Source organism: Mytilus galloprovincialis, chromosome 2, assembly GCF_965363235.1.
Source record: "Mytilus galloprovincialis chromosome 2, xbMytGall1.hap1.1, whole genome shotgun sequence".
Taxonomy (NCBI): domain Eukaryota; kingdom Metazoa; phylum Mollusca; class Bivalvia; order Mytilida; family Mytilidae; genus Mytilus; species Mytilus galloprovincialis.
The window spans coordinates 3,322,303-3,341,236 of record NC_134839.1 but is presented as its reverse complement, the minus strand read 5'-3'; the positions used below and the strand labels follow the sequence as shown (position 1 = coordinate 3,341,236).

The window sequence follows — 18,934 nt, the reverse complement described above, 5'->3', positions numbered from 1 at the left end:
CGTTTGTTCGTCCGTCCTGCTTCAGGTTAAAGTTTTTGATGAAGTTGAATTCTAATTCTTATTTTTATTGCCAAATTAGAGTTTTGATCCCACTTTCACCGTTCACTGAACATAAATAATAATAGTGCGAGTTAGCTTATTCCTGTTGGGTTGTTGTTTTCTTCCAGTGTTCCAGCTAGGTTTTCAAAAGGGCAGGGTGCCAATCCTGAAAAAGGGCATTTAACGTGCGATATGATAATATGAAAAGGGCATATTTTAATAAAAGATGTTAATCAAACATTTGTGTTTATTCGTTGAATCACAGGTTATACAAGAACAACATCTTTAGCCCATATAGAACTCTATCTTTCTACTTTTAAGGCTGAAAAACTTGTCAAGCAGCTTGTCACACAAGTTTTTTTTATCATTGCTTGGCACAGTTGAACTTTATATGCAGTATGTTTTGAAAGGAGATCTGTTTCATACTGTTTCTATGGTCTACCACATTTTACCAGTTTCACCTTTCTACCCCTGCTGTGCTTGATGGCAATACAGCACAAAACAGCTGTGCTCAGTAAATTCACAATTTTAGGATATAAAGCAACAGTGAAAAATAGTATCAAAAATAAAGAATACAGAAAAAGATGACCAAGGCACCCTACCAACACTGCTACTAAGACCCTCTTTAAGTTTTCCCATAACTCAAAATAAATACCTAAACATATATATTCTTAAGCAAGAAGTATGGAGACACATTTTAGAATATGTAAATGGGTTACTCAATGCTAGGAAAAAAATCAGATTGAGTTATCTTTCTTTATTCGGGTGTGCTCCTTCTTTGGAGGATTATAAACAGTACGTAAATATGATGTAAATATGATCACAATATGGCTGCCGATTTTGTTATTTTCGTATCAAAAATGAAGGCAGTCAATGACAAATACGTCTGAATTTTCTGTTTATTTTACAGAAAACAAGTAAAACAATGTCTTCAACGAGTTTATAATGGTTTTCCAACTTTCTGTCATTACGTTTCTTCCATGAAACTACGGTAAACATCGCAAATTGTGCCCAAGTTGTTGTATGCACATTTCTTCAAAGATAATTGCCGACTGACCGATTCTATTTGAACGAATTAATGTTGATGATCATTAATGACCCATCCGATAAACGGATTACCTATAACAACAGATTATGACACCAGTTGTAACCATTGATTAGCTTGGGGTGGTAAACAAAGTCATAATCTTTTCCCCAGGTAAAATTTAGTAATTAGCGTATCATATCAATACGCAAATTAATATGCAATCGATCTTCAAAAACGGCAGGGCGCCCTGGAAACTGTAAAAAGGGCACAGGGCGCCACTCGGAAAAGGGCGGGCGCCGCGCCCTCTGAAAACGGCCTAGCTGGAACACTGTCTTCATTTTCAGGAATGTTCTGGAGGACACACTTCGTTTTTTACTGTTAACATGTACATACAGTCTAGGATTATATTTTTTTCACATGTTACAGTTCATGTATTGTAATGCAAATTTGACAGAAGCTAAGCTTCTAGACCAAGAAATGGGGAAAAAAGATAGTTTGCAAGTCTTCCTAGGCATAGATTACCTTAGCCGTATTTGGCACAACTTTTTGGAATGTTGGATTCTCAATGCTCTTCGACTTTGTACTTGTTTGGCTTTATAACTATTTTGATATGAGCGTCACTGATGAGTCTTATGTAGACGAAACGCGCGTCTGGCGTACTAAATTATAATCCAGGTACCTTTGATAACTATTCCTATGCAATTTCTTCTTTGCTGGGTATATTAAGTCAATAAGGTAGCAACACGCGACACAATAACAAAATAATATCTGGATTCATAAAACTGATCACAAAACAGAACTGGAAATAAAGACATGTATTAGAATTATTTACGACTTTGGACAATATGTATTTATCATCTAGAAAATGAAGTAAGTAGTAATTTACAGTATATTTATTACCTTTATCAATATGGTCTATAGATGTCAGGATACATGATAGAGGGGAAATTTCTAAATTTGTAAGCTGCTCAGTAACAGGACGGATGCAAATATTCACTTTATTACTAAATTCTTACACGTGAAATCATATTCATTAAATAAAATCTGTATACCAATATTTCTGATAAAGTTTAGTAACATATTCTCTCGTAAAATTTTTTTAGCAATGAAGATTTGTTTGTAATGAAAATACACTGAATGGTTGGACTTCGACGAATTGAAAAACGTGACTAAACAAAGATCATCACATCAAATGATTTCTCGGGATTTGTTCCTGTATGAACAGCGTCATAACTTGAATAGAAAAAGTCAATTGTTTTCGCATCCTGTTGTACCTAACAAATAGGTTACGATTCCACATGAATTATTTCCGTAATTTTTTGTCGTTAATTTATCGAGATGTTGGTAATATTTATTGTATATCTTTTGTTTACACAAGCCATTTGTATTGACAAAGATGATCCGCATGCATGTCTTGATACAAACTTAAGGTAAGTCATATGGTGCAAGAATATTACTGATGACATAGAAGTAACTTGGCGCGTATTTTGTTGCTCTCAAAACTTGGTAATAGTTTGGGTTTTGAATGGGTTAAAATTGATGTGGGTTTACCAGTTTCGAAACAAATGAAGAGTTCTGATATTGGTTTGTTAAAATATTCAAATCACAAGTTTTCATTCACTTGTTTCCTCTCATTAATAAAATTTTGAGGTAGATCTTTGGTAGCCACCGATTGTATTCACAAGTTTTTTTTCTAAACTTGACTGTGATGATATTGACCTTACGGTGAAAGTTATTTTGTAAATGCCAGTTAAACTAGCTTGACCCCAGTTGTCATTCCCCTTTATACGTGTGTATATGAAGAGTTGCTATATCTTTTATTTAGATGTTGTATAATTCTCATTAAACCTTTTACTGTGGATATCATTGAAACTAATTGCTGAATCGTTTTTGAAATGTTATTCGACCATAAATCGTCATGTTATTTAACATTCAAAGCAAATACTTAAATTTATCATATTTAAAACTTATTTCATATCTAAACAAAATTAATTGTATTTACTCTTTTATTCCATTTTAAATCAAGGATTTGCATAGTAAGAGGATACAAATCCCAGTTTTCATGGTGACCAGCATCACAGAAAATATAATTATAAACTGCATCATATTTCCTGATAAGGGACTTTCTGTTTTGAATATTCCTTGGAGTTAAATATTTTTGTTAATTTCCTTTTTTCTTTGTTATTATAAAAAATATAGGAAGATGTAATCATTTTTCAGTGAATATTACTGTTGTTCAGGGTATGAAGATTTAAACGGAAAATGTACGGGTAAGTTATTATCTGATAGCTGTCAAAGACTAGATGGTTATAAAGTTTATTCTGCATCCAAGGTGTATTAAGAGATTGCCACAGCTTCTGACGGACTGCTTGAACTTACTTTGGATATGGTATAATATTGTGATTTTAAAAAAAAATATATGCATCTGGCGCGAATCAGTGCACCACTGTATTTTATCCAATATTGTGCATTGAATTTTATTTTTTTCTTTATGAATCAGTTTTTTGTTTGAATTATTTATATTAAATTTGTCACTTCGGTGCCTTTTTAGCTTACTGTTAGGTTTTTTTCATTGTTGTAGGCCGTTAGGTGACCACTAGTTGTTAACCTTTTCTCCATTTAAACTCTAGTGAAAAGTTGTATCATGGTAATCATATCACTACAAACCATTAAAGTCTGAAATGGCCTATATCTATACTCGACTGTACTGATTTTCACTCGACCAGTCTGAATTGTCCAACTTTTACTTGACATTACTCGACCCAAGTCTGAACCATACTTGACTGTACTGAATCGTACTTGACCCTTATCTTTGCCGTTGAAATAGTCTGAACTTTTACTCGACCAGTCTGAAAAAGTCTTAACCCATTCTCGATCTGTACTTGACCTATTTTCCCAGTCTAAATCATACTGAACCAAAGGTCTGAACAACACTCGACCAGTCTGAACCATACTAGACCAAAAAAACTCTACTTTTTAACTGTTAAAATAAATTTCTTTTTAACTGACATATGTCACAACAGCCAACTAATTTTATAAATTGTTTAACCTTATATTTAAAATATATCTATGATTATATTTAGAATTAAAAAATATACTATATATAATTGAAAATGGGATAAAATTAAATAAATAAATAAAATTGTTTTTTCTGATTAGTGGTGAAATGTAAAGTATAACCTCTGCTTGGGGGCAAACTCATAAATAAGACCACACCTGGTCAGAGGTATTAAATTCTAAATAACATTGATTCCAAATTTCAACATTCTGTTTAACTTAAATAACAAGGCCTTTCGAATATACATGTATGTACTAGATAAGTAATACACGGATTTAAGAAAATATGGCTTTATTTTTACCTATAAAACACACATGTACTGATGTAATAAGACCATATTAAAGTGCTTTATGTATGCCATGTCTTTAATTTAATTTTAATTGAAATTAATTTTTACAGTTACTCAGGAACACATTTCCTTTTTTAAAAAGGTTATCGAGGATTGCTATGGAAATTCTATTATCATGATTATATTAAATTCTTGATTTAATATAACAAAACAATTAAGGACTCATTTTTTAAAATTTATTAAATTGTTTTATATACTATTTTATATAAATATTAATTAAAAAAAACATGCACTGCATAATTAACTAAACTCAACTGACACCATACATCTGTACTAGGCTTAAGTTAATAGTGAAAATAGTCCTGCTACCATAAAATACTTCCGAAATATTAGTCACAATTCATTTTTTAGATTACTTGATCCGCTTGTTTTATTTATATTTTAAAAGTTGATAGATGTTATTATGTTAGTGTTGATTAATCTTGTGTTGCAGTAATATTATGATTGATTATTGTGAAATTTTAATTTCAATACTATATTGAATACATTTTTAATTTCAAGTTGTTGTTAAAATTTCATTTTTATTAAAAATATTTCCTAAATTGATAAAATTCAGTTGATAGATACAAAGAATAGGTCTACGTTGGTTAAGACTTGGTCGAGTATGGTTCAGACTAGGTCGAGTACGGTTCAGACTAGGTCGAGCATGGTTCAGACTCGTATAAAGTGGTTTAGTACTGGTCAAGCACAAATGCAGACTGTTAAGTATGGTTCAGACTACAGTCGAGTATTAGCAAGTAAATTTCAGACCAATTCAGACTGGTCGAGTAAAAATCAGTACAGTCTAGTACAGATATAACCCATTTCAGACTTTTACTGGTTTGTAGTGTATCACATTTTAAGCTTTTCTCATCACTTGGCGTCCGTCGCCCGTCGTCGTTAACTTTTACAAAAATCTTCTTCTCGGAAACAACTGTACCAAGTTCAAAAAAACTTAGCCACAATCATCACCAGTCTAAAAAATGTAGCCGATGACCCGTTCAACCAACTAAGATGAACAAAGGGGTAAAATGTAGATTTTGGCTTATATCTCTGAAACCAAAGCACTTAGAGCAAATCCGACAAAAGATAAAATTGTTTATCACATCAAGCCCTGAAATTTTCAGATGAATCAGACAATTAGTTGTTGGGTTGCTGCCCCTGAATTTATGATTTTAAGGAAATTTTGCCGTTTTAAGTTATTATCTTGAATATTATTATGAATATAGATAAACTGTAGACATCAATAATGTTCAGCAAAGTAAGATCCTCAAATAAATCAACATGACCAAAATGCTCAGTTGACCCCTTAAGGAGTTGTTGCCCTTTATAGTCTATTTTTAACAATTTTTTGTAAAGGAGAAGGTCCGATAAGGGCCGATTTTGGCCTCAAATTTCAGGTTCACCTAACGAAATATTTTGGACACTTTTAAAACACTTTTAAAAATGTCTATCTTAATTGATTCACGTACTTTATGTGAAAGATTTTAACTGATTAAGTCATTAAAAACCCTCCGATTCAAGCTAAAATATGAAAAATCTATCAAATATGCAAAAAATTGTTACTTTTCAGATGGTTTTTGTCTTTATCCTCAACCTTTATATATGTTATGTATTATCATCAAATGCAACTTACATTTCAATAATATGAATGAACACGAATGCGGCCACTTTCATTTAAGACAGAAAACGTCCAAAATTTAACTAAAATGCTAAAATTGTGAAATTTAAGTAATTTAGCATGACTTAATGATATAAGTACCCGATATATGTGCATTGTATTGTCAAAAACAGCCCATATTTGTGTAGCAGAAACATTCTACTTTCCAATAAATATCTAAAAGATTACATTTGCACAATTTTGCAAAACTGCTATATTTTGGGGCCAAAATAGGGTCTTACTGCACCTACTGCTTTTGTAATCTTTTTCAAAAATCTTCTTTTCTGAAACAACTAATGGGTCAAGTTCATTATAGATAGAGATAATTGTAAGCAGCAAGAGTTTTCAGTAAAGTAAGATCTACAAACACATCACCATTACCAAAACACAATTGTGTCATGAATCCAGCTGTGTCCTTTTTAAATATGCACATAGACCAAGTAGATCGAAACAGGCTCTGTAGAGCCTCTAGTTTTTGATATATACCTTTTTTAATCGACACCTCTTGCAATACTGTCCACGAGGTGACAAATTGAATGAAGATCATCTACTTCCAACTGTTTACCAACCAGAAAAGGAGTTATAAGAATCGATACTCTTTGAAGTACGGCCGAAGTAACAAATACTTCGAAAGCCAATGGAATAACTCTTAACTTCGAAATTTGAATTAGAAATTCATGATATGAATTTTGAAATTCTAAATAGAATTCAAGTTGGAATTCTGTACTTGAAATTCTAGATTCGTAATTTTGAAAATCTACATATCATTATAAATTTATGATTTAAGATTCTTTTTAGCTCACCTGGCCTAAAAGGCCAAGTGAGCTTTTCTCATCACCTTGCGTCCGGCGTCAGTCGTCGTCCGTCGTCCGTCGTCGTCGTCGTTAACTTTTACAAAAATCTTCTCCTCTGAAACTAATGGGCCAAATTAAACCAAACTTGGCCACAATCATCATTGGGGTATCTAGTTTTAAAAATGTGTCCGGTGACCCGGCCAACCATCCAAGATGGCCGCCATGGCTAAAAATAGAACATAGGGGTAAAATGCAGTTTTTGGCTTGTAACTCAAAAACCAAAGCATTTAGAGCAAATCTGACATGGGGGTAGAATTGTTAAACAGGTGGAGATCTATCTGCCCTGAAATTTTCAGATGAATCGGATAACCCGTTGTTGGGTTGCTGCCCCTGAATTAGTAATTTTAAGGAAATTTTGCTGTTTTTGGTTATTATCTTGAATATAATTATAGATAGAGATAAACAGTAAACAGCAATAATGTTCAGCAAAGTAAGATTTACAAATAAGTCAACATGACTGAAATGGTCAGTTGACCCCTTTAGGAGTTATTGCCCTTTATAGTCAATTTTTAACCATTTTTCGTAAATCTTAGTAATCTTTTACAAAAATCTTCTCCTCTGAAACTACTGGGCCAAATTAATCCAGACTTGGCCACAATCATCTTTGGGGTTAGTAGTTTGAAAAATGTGTCCGGTGACCCGGCCATCCAACCAAGATGGCTGCCATGGCTAAAAATAGAACATGGGGTAAAATGCAGTTTTTGGCTTATAACTCAAAAACCAAAGCATTTAGAGCAAATCTGACATGGGGTAAAATTGTTTATCAGGTCAACATTTATCTGCTCTGAAATTTTTAGATGAATCGGACAACCCGTTGTTGGGTTGCTGACCCTGAATTGTTAGTTTTAAGGAAATTTTGCTGTTTTTGGTCATTATCTTGAATATTATTATTGATAGAGATAAACTGTAAACAACAATAATGTTCAGCAAAGTAAGATTTACAAATAAGTCAACATGACCGAAATGGTCAATTGACCCCCTTAGGAGTTATTGTTCTTTATAGTAAATTTTTAACAATTTTCATAAAATTTGTAAATTTTTACTAACATTTTCCACTGAAACTAATGGTGACATGAAAACATTATAGATAGAGATAATTTTAAGCAGCAAGAATGTTCAGTAAAGTAAGATGTACAAACACATCACCATCACCAAAACACAATTTTGTCATGAATCCATCTGCTTCCTTTCATATTCACATAGACCAAGGTGAGCGACACAGGCTCTTTAGAGCCTCTAGTTCCAATCTTTAAACAGGATATCAAAAGAAAGACACCTATTAGCTTTAACTCTCATTATTCATTAGAATACATATTTTAATGCGAAAACGTTTGTAACGTTCATTTTGATTGGATAACGTCACTTTCTTACATGGCATCAATTGACAATTGATGCTATGGGACGTACGCGCAAGCGCAGACGGCATATGAGAGATTTTAAATACATTTTTAACGTTGTTTTCTGTCAGTTTCATTAGAATGGAGATCACAATATTGTATTTTAAGCTCCGACGGCATCAATTTGGGATTTGATGGTCGCAAATACCTGTTTACTGTCTCCGCTAACGCGTCGCCAGTAAACTTAATTTGCGACCATCAAATCCCAAATTGATGCCGTCGGAGCTTAAAAATACAGTTATCTCCCAAATAACGCATAGTATTACTTGTTTCATTTTTTTAACTTTATTAACGGATTTTACGGTATGGAATTTGCTCATTGTTGAGATGATGTGACGACCTATATTTTCCTTAGATCAAAATTATTCAGTTTCTTGTAGATAGTTGTGTCATTCGCAATTACAAAGTATAACGAATCTCCTTATTTCTATCGTCCAAAAAACTTGGGGATACTCCGGAAGAGTAGGCAGACCCTGCTCCACATGTTGCACCCGTAAACATGCCATTTGACATTAAACAACAACCAATCAATTATTTTTATTTTGCAATTTTAAACAAGATTAAAAACAATGTTAAAAGTAAAATCACAAAAATACTGAGCTCCGAGGAAAATTCAAAACAAAACTTCCTAAATGAAATGGCATAGTCAAATACTCAAACACATCAAACAGCTGTCGTATTCCTGACTTGATACTTAGAAAATTGTGGTTTTATAACTGGCTAATCCTGTCACTTGTATGACATTCGTATAAAATTCCGTTATATTGACAACGATGTGTGAACAAAACAAACAGACGTAACAAGTGAAAATGTGAAAAATAGGGGTACAGCAGTCAACATAATGTTATAATCTTAACCACTAAATATAAAATAAACCAAACAAATATGTAACAAAGAAGCACACATGGGCATATAGACAAAGCACATTAGTAAATATGAAAGACAAGAATACAAAAGTTAACAAGAGCACAACAACACAATGACGGGATGTAAAAGTTCAGACTTGTTCAGATATGTATCAAAGAAACACAAAAACGCATATAGACAAAGCACATTAGCAAAAATGAAAGCCAAGAATACAAAAATTATCATAGAACATTAACACAATGACGGGACGTATAAGCACAGAGTCACGTCAAATGGATATAATCAAAAGCAGACTAAACAGTAAAAGTTATATTCTTAAAGACAAATAAAAGTATACTATAACTGATAACTGGTATACTTGATATTATTTTACCTACATCTAAAAGCTTTGCTCCAACGTTATGATATTTTACTCGCAAATGTAATGGTAATATTATCAACCGTAATGCACTGGCTGCCAATCTGCATGTAACAAACAACATGAGTAGTGTGAAAAAATTAAGATAAAAATGGAATTTTAAAAATCATTTACTGACTCTTTTGCTCTCTGTCGCTATAAAAACCACTTTTGAGATAATATACAGTAACTTATGGTCCATTTGTAACGTAACTTTTAACAAAACTAAGAATGACCATCACTGTTACTGGAAGCATACACACATTTTAAATAAATAAAAGACAGGGGAAACGAAACATGTTTTATGTACGTATAAATGTAGGAACCTCATAGTAAGATGATTAGGAGAAATTTGTGATTTGACGAGTGAAATGGAAATCGTTTGATTTTTTCCTTGAACATATAGTTATAGATGGATGTTTTAGAAAAAATGATAACCTAAACTTTATTTTAGCTTGTAAACTTGGTTTTAAGTCCAGGAATGGACAACCCTGCATGCCTTGTCCAGAAAATATTTACGGGCACGGATGTTCATCGCTTTGTGAATGTAGCGCGTTGCACAGGTGAGTTTTATATGATCTTTTTAAATGATATAGTTGTAATATTCAACTTTATATTCTCTTATTATGTAACCTACAACCGTATGCAGCGGGTTGTATAATAATTCTGAATATTCAGAAATTTCTGAATATTCACGAATCAATATGACTTATTTTCTGTTTTAACTTCAAACACTTCAATACAATGTATATTACGTAATGAATAACGATATAATGCCACTAACAATCGCAACCGTCATAAAAATCACAAAAATACTGAACTCCGAAGAAAATTCAAAACGGAAAGTCCCTTATCAAATGGCAAAATCAAATGATAAAAGACATCAAACGAATGGATAACAACTGTCATACTCCTGAATAGGTAGAGCCATTTTTATATGTAGAAAATGATTGATTGAACCTGGTTTTATAGCGCGAAACCTCTCACTTGTATGACAGTCGCATCAAGTTCCATTATATTTACAACGATGCATGAACAAAACAGACATTCTAGGTAAGATTGATAAAAATTAAGTACAGCAGTCACCATGCACTGTGTCAAACTCTGAATTGAACACAACAAACAAATATTTAACGAAAAAGCACAAAAAAGCATCTATCAAATTTAACAACCACATTCATATCTTACTTATATCTGTGTGTTAAATATTTGAAGTCCTGTGACCTCATTCACATTAACTTTAGTGTAGAGTCGCGTGATAAACCATTGATTTTTATTCGAAAGAGAACAACTGATGAGTCAAAATCTTCAAAAGTATCTATTCGAATCATCTTGCTTCCCTTTTGTGTAAATGAGTGAGATTGCCTTTACAAAATATGATTTATGAAGATAGCCGCCTTTAAAGGGGCACTATCTACGACATTTGAAAAAATGGATTTGGTTTGGTTCAATCATTAAATAAAGTTAAATAATGAAAAGAAAATCCGCCTTTAGCTGCCAATTTGTAACAATTTTGTCAAAATATGAAATATTTGCTTGCAAGTGGTTATTTCGACCTAATCAAATCCGTATGAATGTGACCTTGAATTTAACCAATTAGCTCGATTTTAGTTACGAATGCATAAGTCGTGGTTAGCCATTAAAAGGGATAGAATGGCAACATTGAAAGTGAAAAAAGATGAACTATTGTTGCTCGATCTTTAAAATATCAGTCTTCTACAGGTGAAAATGTTAATTAACTTTAAAATATAGTAAGACAGAGTGCAAATGGGTTTTTCTAAGTGTGTTTCATTTCATTTTAAAACCTTCAACATAAAATAAAATAGACCTATAAAAATTCAATTGAACGAGGTCATCTATTTATATTTATGTTTATATCGGGTTATGTGACCATCATCAGTATTTGGAGGTCATCTCGAACGTTAATTAGAATCTAAGGGATCTCCGTGGCTTGTTTAACGATGGCGCCCCTCCATCGTTCAAATGTCTTGCGCCATCGTCAAATGACTTGCACCATCGTTCAAATGTCTTGCGCCATCGTTCAAAACTGTGATCGTTTTTATAGCCTGACGCCATTTTTTAAGCAATTATAATCAAATGCATGTAATTGCATAACCTTCAGGCTTTCTTTATAGTATAATCCAGTTCTAACGCCTGAGGGATATCCGGATTAAGATCGCTAATCACTTGTGCCTGAGCTTGTACAGGTAGATCAACAAAGCAGACATGAGAATATTATCTAAAGATAGACGATTCATTTATCGAATTATTTCATTAAGTTTCCGCAAATGCTTATGATAATTCAGATTAAATAAATAAATTAATAGTCCAGTTACAAAGTTTAACAAATAGAACACGTGCTTTTATTTTGATTTACGCAATCAGCATCCCCCTCTTTAAGAAGTACAAAATAAGACGTAAAACAGTAATTATTATTTCATCGCAAATAACTCGAGTACTGCTGTATTGTAACGATAATATAGAATTACTTTAAAAGTTAAAAAGTAAAAACTTTTTATATTTCCTGTAAATAAATATCGTATCGTAATTCCGAATTCATTTCGTAGTTTACTATCAAATTGATACATCCGCGTTTCCGGTTTCTATTCAGACTCGAAAGATGCATGTTGCATATAGTATCGATTTGCTAGATAAAGTCTTTAAAAACCTTTTCATTGGACAACGTTCGCTTTACAAATCTTTTTAACCTTTTACATAACCCGTACGACTCGTTTTGTCGTTGCTGCAAACCAGCCATACCGGTAATGGGTTCATGAATTCTGAATTTGACAATGTCCGTGAAAAATAAGCTCCACATGAATTTTAACCCCCATTACAATTACCAAAAATAGCAAGAAAACTACATTGGGACCTTTGTGGTAGCTATTGGTCATTCTCGACTAAGAGAAAGGGAGGGTGCATGAGGACTTGGCCTTTGAAGGGTTACAAACGGCAATTATTGAAAATATATATACTTTTATATAGTATTTAAAATGAAAATTCAAATAAATATAATTTAAATAAGCAATGAATTAGCATGTTCACAAACCCTATGTGGAGGGATGAAATACTTTCGATCGCGCTACACTGTATGGCGTAGATACGGTTTATGATGGTGAAAGTTCCTCCATTGTTCAATTTTCATCCATGGAGATCCCTGATTAGATTGCGTCTAGATTAGAATTTACCCGAAATTCTGATATGTATTATCGAGTAAATGCTATTGTAATTTGGATATACGTTTTAGTATGTTATAAATCAAATATGAGATTTTTTTTACAAAATCAGTGAACAAGACTGTGACAGCTAGTGCCTCCTTAAACATGACTGTCGACGTCAATGCAACTATATACCAAACAAATTTGTATTTAGGATATGGACTATCATGACTAGAATAGTGGGAACAAACATTTTGGAAAGTGATACACTTAAGAAGTAGTTTTTGTCACTTTTTTTTAACAACGGTATTCAACTGTTGCCTTTATTTGTCTTACCTGGCATGAAGCCACAATTACTAAAATTAGAAATTAGAAACACAAGTTCACAAATTTTTCTTTTCTTCATAAAGGTGCTGATCAACTCATTTAAATTATTAATGTAATGGCAATAACTTTATTACTGGTTTAATTTAATATAGTGTTTATACAGTTTGAAATTTGGAAAAGTTATTATTGCTTTCACTTTAAATGAACTAATTTCTTTTTCATTTGATCTCTTATAGGGAGTTGTCTCATACCACATCTTCTTAATTTATAATTTTTCGAATTTAATACCTTATATTGTCTTATAGATGTGACCATGTCAGAGGATGTGTATTAAAAGAAGTATCATCTACAGACTATTCAATAACTGGTATATGAATAAATTAATTGTATACCATAATAACAGTTTAGATTTCTACATTTCTAAGTGCATAATTATGACAGAGAAATAATTTTTATTGAAAACATCACTATTTTACACATCTACTTCCAATCTAGAGTTGTAATCAATGTTGTTTAATTATGCAGTTTGAACCACATACAATTGACGCAGTGTTTAAAAATACAGTTCCAAATGGATTAATCAGTAGGTGTGATACACACTGTTTTTTTTGTTTTGTTTTTTTTTTGCATAAGAAATGACATCGGTTTTTATAGCAACGTCTAGATACACCACTTATGACAAGGTTAAAAGCAGTCATGGTATGTTTTACATAAAAACTGTTTTCCTATCACCAAGCCGAAAAAGATTGTATTTGAAGAAGAACGACTAAAGTCTAGTCGATTCGATTCAACGATCGATCCACTAAATCTAATCATTTTCAGGTTAAATCGATAATTATCATTTATTTTTAATCTATAATATGAACGCAAACAGACTCAGAAGAATCCAAATGCACGAGATCGATATCTATTATTAATATCTATGTTTATGTTTGTATCAGGTTATATCCACGTCGGCAGTCTTTGGAGGACACCTCAATGGTTAATTATATAACATCTATACTAAATTCACACAAAACGCAATTACAATTAACAACCCAATGCATTGTAAATTGACTTTTTGTAATTTGGGTAACGTTTTTAGTAAGTTATTAATAAAATTTTACAGTTTGAGTCAAATCGGTGACATGAATTTTACAGCTAATTTATTATTTATTGAATTATTTTTTTGTATTTGTCTTTGTAAGTTTTACTCTTTAGTCTATTTTTGGTAATACCCATTTGACGTGGCTCGGTACTTGTACATCCCGTCATTGTGTTATTGTGCTTGTGGACCTGTGGTAAATTTTTGTATTCTGTTCTTTAAGTTTTGCTGATGTGCCTTGTCTATATGCTTTTTTGTGTTTCTTTTTTGGCATTTTTGTTCGTTTTTATAGTAATTAAGAATATATCACAATGCTGACTGCTGTATCCCTATTTTTCACATCTTAAAGTATTTATATGTCTGTTTGTTTTGTTCAGACATCGTTTTAAATATTATATAATAATAATTGAATTTTATACGAATGTCATTCTCATCGGATTTTGTCTAATGCTTAGTCCGTTGCTTTGGTGTTACATTTTAATGTTGTGTCGTTGTTCTCCTCTAATATTTAATGCGTTCCCTCAGTTTTAGATTGTTACCCCACTTTTGTTTTTTGTCCATAGATTTATGAGTTTTGAACAGCGGTATACTACTGTTGCCTTTAATCATACAATTGACAGTTTTAGCTAGCTATTAAAGTAGATTTTATCCACCATTCTCTACATAAGAAAATGCCTGTACCAAATCAGAAAAATGACAGTTGTTATCCATTAATTTGATCATTTTACAGTTTGATTAGGGACTTTCCGTATTGAATTTCCTGGGACTTCCGTAATTTTGCTTTTTTTCAGCATGAAGATCTTGCCGAATGCGAATAGTCTTTGCAGATCTCAGGTTGAAGTTGTAAATGCATTGAAAAAATGAAGGAATAATATTAATTTCTAGTGATAACATGGTCTAAAGATATAACAAATCATGAATATCCCAAAATCATAATTATTACATAACAATAAGATACTACGCGTATTTTGTAGGTCCTGTTGAAGTAAGCACATATGAGGGCATGACAGTATCGATTTCAGGCGTAAACGGTATGAACAAATATTTTTTATCATTTCTTTTACTTTTCGACATAATGGTTGAAACTACATCTCCTGTAATTAAATTGTGGATTACCTGTATTGAAAGTTTCACAATTATAACATGTCAGTTGTATTTAACTTTTTACGCATAACTACGAAGCATAGTTATTGATCACCAGACTGCAATGTATCAAATTATGCTTACTTTATAGTTTTGTATTAACTCGAATATTTTACCGCCAATTTTTATTTGACTTTCTATACGGCACTTTAACTTTGTTGTAAAAGCGAATCTACTCTGAGTCTCTTATATCTGGTAGGATTGGATGTCATCATGCGTAGTTGACCATATTATACTGTCATTTGAAATGACAATCAATATTGAATTTATGGGATTATTGCCATAATTGACGATTGTACCAAAATGACACATCGTAACTGACCAACAACTTTATTACGTATTTTTACAGCGGGAGGACCTTATTGGTACTGCGTAAAAATCTTTTTTTTTCCCCAAATGACAAAAATATAAAAAATTCAAAAAACTTGAACCAACCGTTTAATCAGTAAAACTATACTGGTTATATAGCAGTTTGACAAATACTTATTTTGATCATTGAGAAGCTAAATATTCCCTTAACAACACAACGTAAACATATCCAGTATCTTCAAAAAAGGAGGCAAACACCTGGCAGAAAACTACAGACCTGTATCCCTAACATCTGTCATCAGCAAAATTCTAGAACATATCGTATGCAGGCATATCCTAAAACATCTGGAAAAAAACAAAATCCTAACCAACTTAAACCACGGCTTCAGGTCAGGATACTCATGTGAAACCCAACTCATAACTACCATCAACGACTTCCTACAAGAACATGACAAGGGACATCAAATCGACGTAGGCATATTAGATTTTTCAAAAGCTTTCGACACCGTACCACACAACAAATTATTACATAAATTAGATCAGTATAGAATTAAAGGAAATACACACAAATGGCTTAAGAACTTCCTAACTGCAAGATCAATGAGAACCATCGTGGAAGGCGAATCATCTGGCGAAACAACAGTTGACTCTGGGGTCCCCCAGGGCACAGTCTTAGGACCAATCCTATTCCTGTGCCACATCAATGACCTACCAGACAGTGTAACATCATCAGTAAGACTATTTGCTGACGACTGTTTGTTATACAGAACAATTAAAAATAGCCAAGACCAACAAAAGCTACAAACAAATTTGGAACAACTAGAAATCTGGGCCGACAAATGGGGAATGCGTTTCAACGCCAAAAAGTGCTATGTTCTATCCATAAACAAAAAAGCAGACAAATTCTACACGCTTAATAAACACATCCTACAAGAAGTACAAGTGAACCCCTACTTAGGACTCCAAATCTCAAACGATCTGAAATGGAGCTTCCACATAAATAACATCAGCAAGAAAGCCAACGCCACCTTGGGCTTTCTTCGGAGGAACTTGAGGAACGTACCAGACGCATGTAGGAAAGTAGCATATATATCCCTAGTAAGATCAACAATGGAATATGGCGCAACAATCTGGAACCCATACATGAAAGGGGATATTGACAAACTAGAACGTATCCAAAACAGAGGCTTACGATTCATCAAGAAAAACTACAGGAGTCGAGAAACAGGGTCCATAACTAATATGAGACGCCAACTTGAAATGGAGACGCTAGAGGAAAGAAGACACAGCCTCCGTCTTATTCTGATTTACAAGGTGGTTGAGGGTCTGGTGCCGGCTCTACCAGCCGACAATTTTGTCATACCAGCAAGACCTAAACGAACAATAAAAGCCAAAACTTATTCAAACTGTGAAACTGACAATATTATCGAACGTCAAGTTATCAATAACACCAAAGGACTTAAAGTACCAAATAGCAACAAACCACAGTACAAACATTCATTTTTTGTGGAAACAACTATTTACTGGAACCAACTACCAGATAAAGTTGTGCATGCAGGTTCTGTAGAGGCATTTAAGACCGCTCTACAAGAACACCGCCCATAACATCGGCGCTCTTCTCCACCGTGTATAAAAGCCTAAACAGGATTCTACACGTACCACTTAAGATACAGAACGTCTTTTAAACGTTCTGCTGATTTTACAGAGTTATCTCCCTGTAGTGTTAGGTACCACCTTAGATGCGAAACGTTTTATCAATCTGTAATGATTCATGGAAATGTAATGCTTACTTACTAACACATTTCCCATCTTTTTCTTCAAAATTAGAACAACAATAATAGTTTCTGCAAAACGAAGAAAAATATATGTTTCTGTATATTTATATTTTTGTTATGTTAGTACACCTATATAAATATAAATATATAATTTTTTAATAGATTGATTGAGATATGTTTGCTCCAACGTGAAATGTCCAATTCAATACTTGTACAAGACGAGACCAAATAAACAAAAACAAATAGATTAAGCAAAGTGGGTCAACCGGGATGAAGTATGAGTTTAGAATGCCGCTGGGTTAAAGGGGTGTTAAAGAGGAAAATATTTTGTTTGCAACAGGTCAATCTGAGACTTTTAAACGTTGTTTCAAGGATTTTTCTCGTGGTACTCTTAGGCGAGTGACATTTTCAGAAAAGACGCTTAGTTGGTGACTTCAATGCACCCACCTAACACACAGCTGAATTTTTTTATATGTTATAGTATAATATCTAAACTTCATTTTTTGGTCGGTCGTAAGAAAATCGTACGGTGCAATTTTTGTAAAAATTGAATTAAAATCGAGAAATAATTTCAAATTGAAAAATGACCAACAGTGTTGAAGCGTGAAAAATTAACATGTAGCTTTATTTTCTGTTGTCACAAGTCACAATGCAAAAATTGTGTACGTTTAACATGTCTATGTATAAAAAAATACTTTTCAAAAATAAAAGAAGTAATTTTTGCGAAAAAATATAAGATTTTTGTAACATTTGTGGAATTTTTTATAAAAATGGTGACAATTTTCATATTTTTCTTCTTTTCTTAGATATTTTCGAAATTAATGATGTTCGTATTATTCAAAAGTTCATTACTCGTTTAATAAATATTGTTATCACTGTATTATTCTGGATTTTTATACACTTTTACACGCTCCCCCTTTTCAATCGCTTTCTCTGTGTGTTTCTCTCAAGTTAACGGAACTTAACGCTTCTAAAAAGAGTATGAATAACCATGAAGGCAATTTTGTGGTACAAATATTGCGCAAAGTATTAAAAAGGACCATAGAAGATGAGATGTCAACGTTTTTTTAGTCTTGGTAGAAAACCAATATCTTATTATTCTTAGTCAATTTGCACTTACAAAAGGCAGAGATCATAAATAACTATTGAAAAATACTTCTTTCTCATTATTGATCAATGCACATTTTAGTTTTGCAACTAAAAGTACGCAAAAATGTGTCAAATCTGATATTTCCCCCATGAACTTGAACGTGAGATATGTCCACCTTTAAATTTCCTACCGTTTTAACCATCGCATACGGTACACTTATTGATGATGCAAATTTGGACTGGTCAGTATTTTAGAGGAAGCATATTGTATGTGCTAGGGTCACGTCAAGAGCCTGTATGTTGACATGTTATAAATACTTTAATATATGGGGATATCTATTCATTCAGTTGACAAATTTTTAATTCTTCGTAGATATTTGAAATACAATAAATGTTCTACCTCGGGCGTATCTATTACCTAA

The 18,934-nt window shown here is 32.7% G+C and overlaps 1 protein-coding gene across 1 annotated transcript; it reads left to right on the top strand.

Moving 5' to 3' along the window:
• The first annotated feature begins 2,181 nt into the window (after positions 1-2,181).
• LOC143061969 (uncharacterized) lies at positions 2,182-17,590 on the top strand. The gene is made up of 6 exons (XM_076233826.1): positions 2,182-2,496; positions 3,287-3,336; positions 10,082-10,190; positions 13,418-13,479; positions 15,171-15,227; positions 17,586-17,590. Exons 1-6 carry the CDS (start codon positions 2,405-2,407, stop codon positions 17,588-17,590), a joined length of 375 nt encoding a protein of 124 aa, XP_076089941.1. The 5' UTR covers positions 2,182-2,404.
• Positions 17,591-18,934: the final 1,344 nt, after the last annotated feature.

Excerpts from the sequence above, each read along its gene's own strand:
- LOC143061969 (XM_076233826.1), top strand. The coding sequence starts at position 2,405 with ATGTTGGTAATATTTATTGTATATCTTTTGTTTACACAAGCCATTTGT. Across the intron at positions 2,497-3,286 it reads TGTCTTGATACAAACTTAAG|TGAATATTACTGTTGTTCAG; the intron begins GTAAGTCATATG and ends ATCATTTTTCAG. Across the intron at positions 10,191-13,417 it reads GAATGTAGCGCGTTGCACAG|ATGTGACCATGTCAGAGGAT; the intron begins GTGAGTTTTATA and ends ATTGTCTTATAG.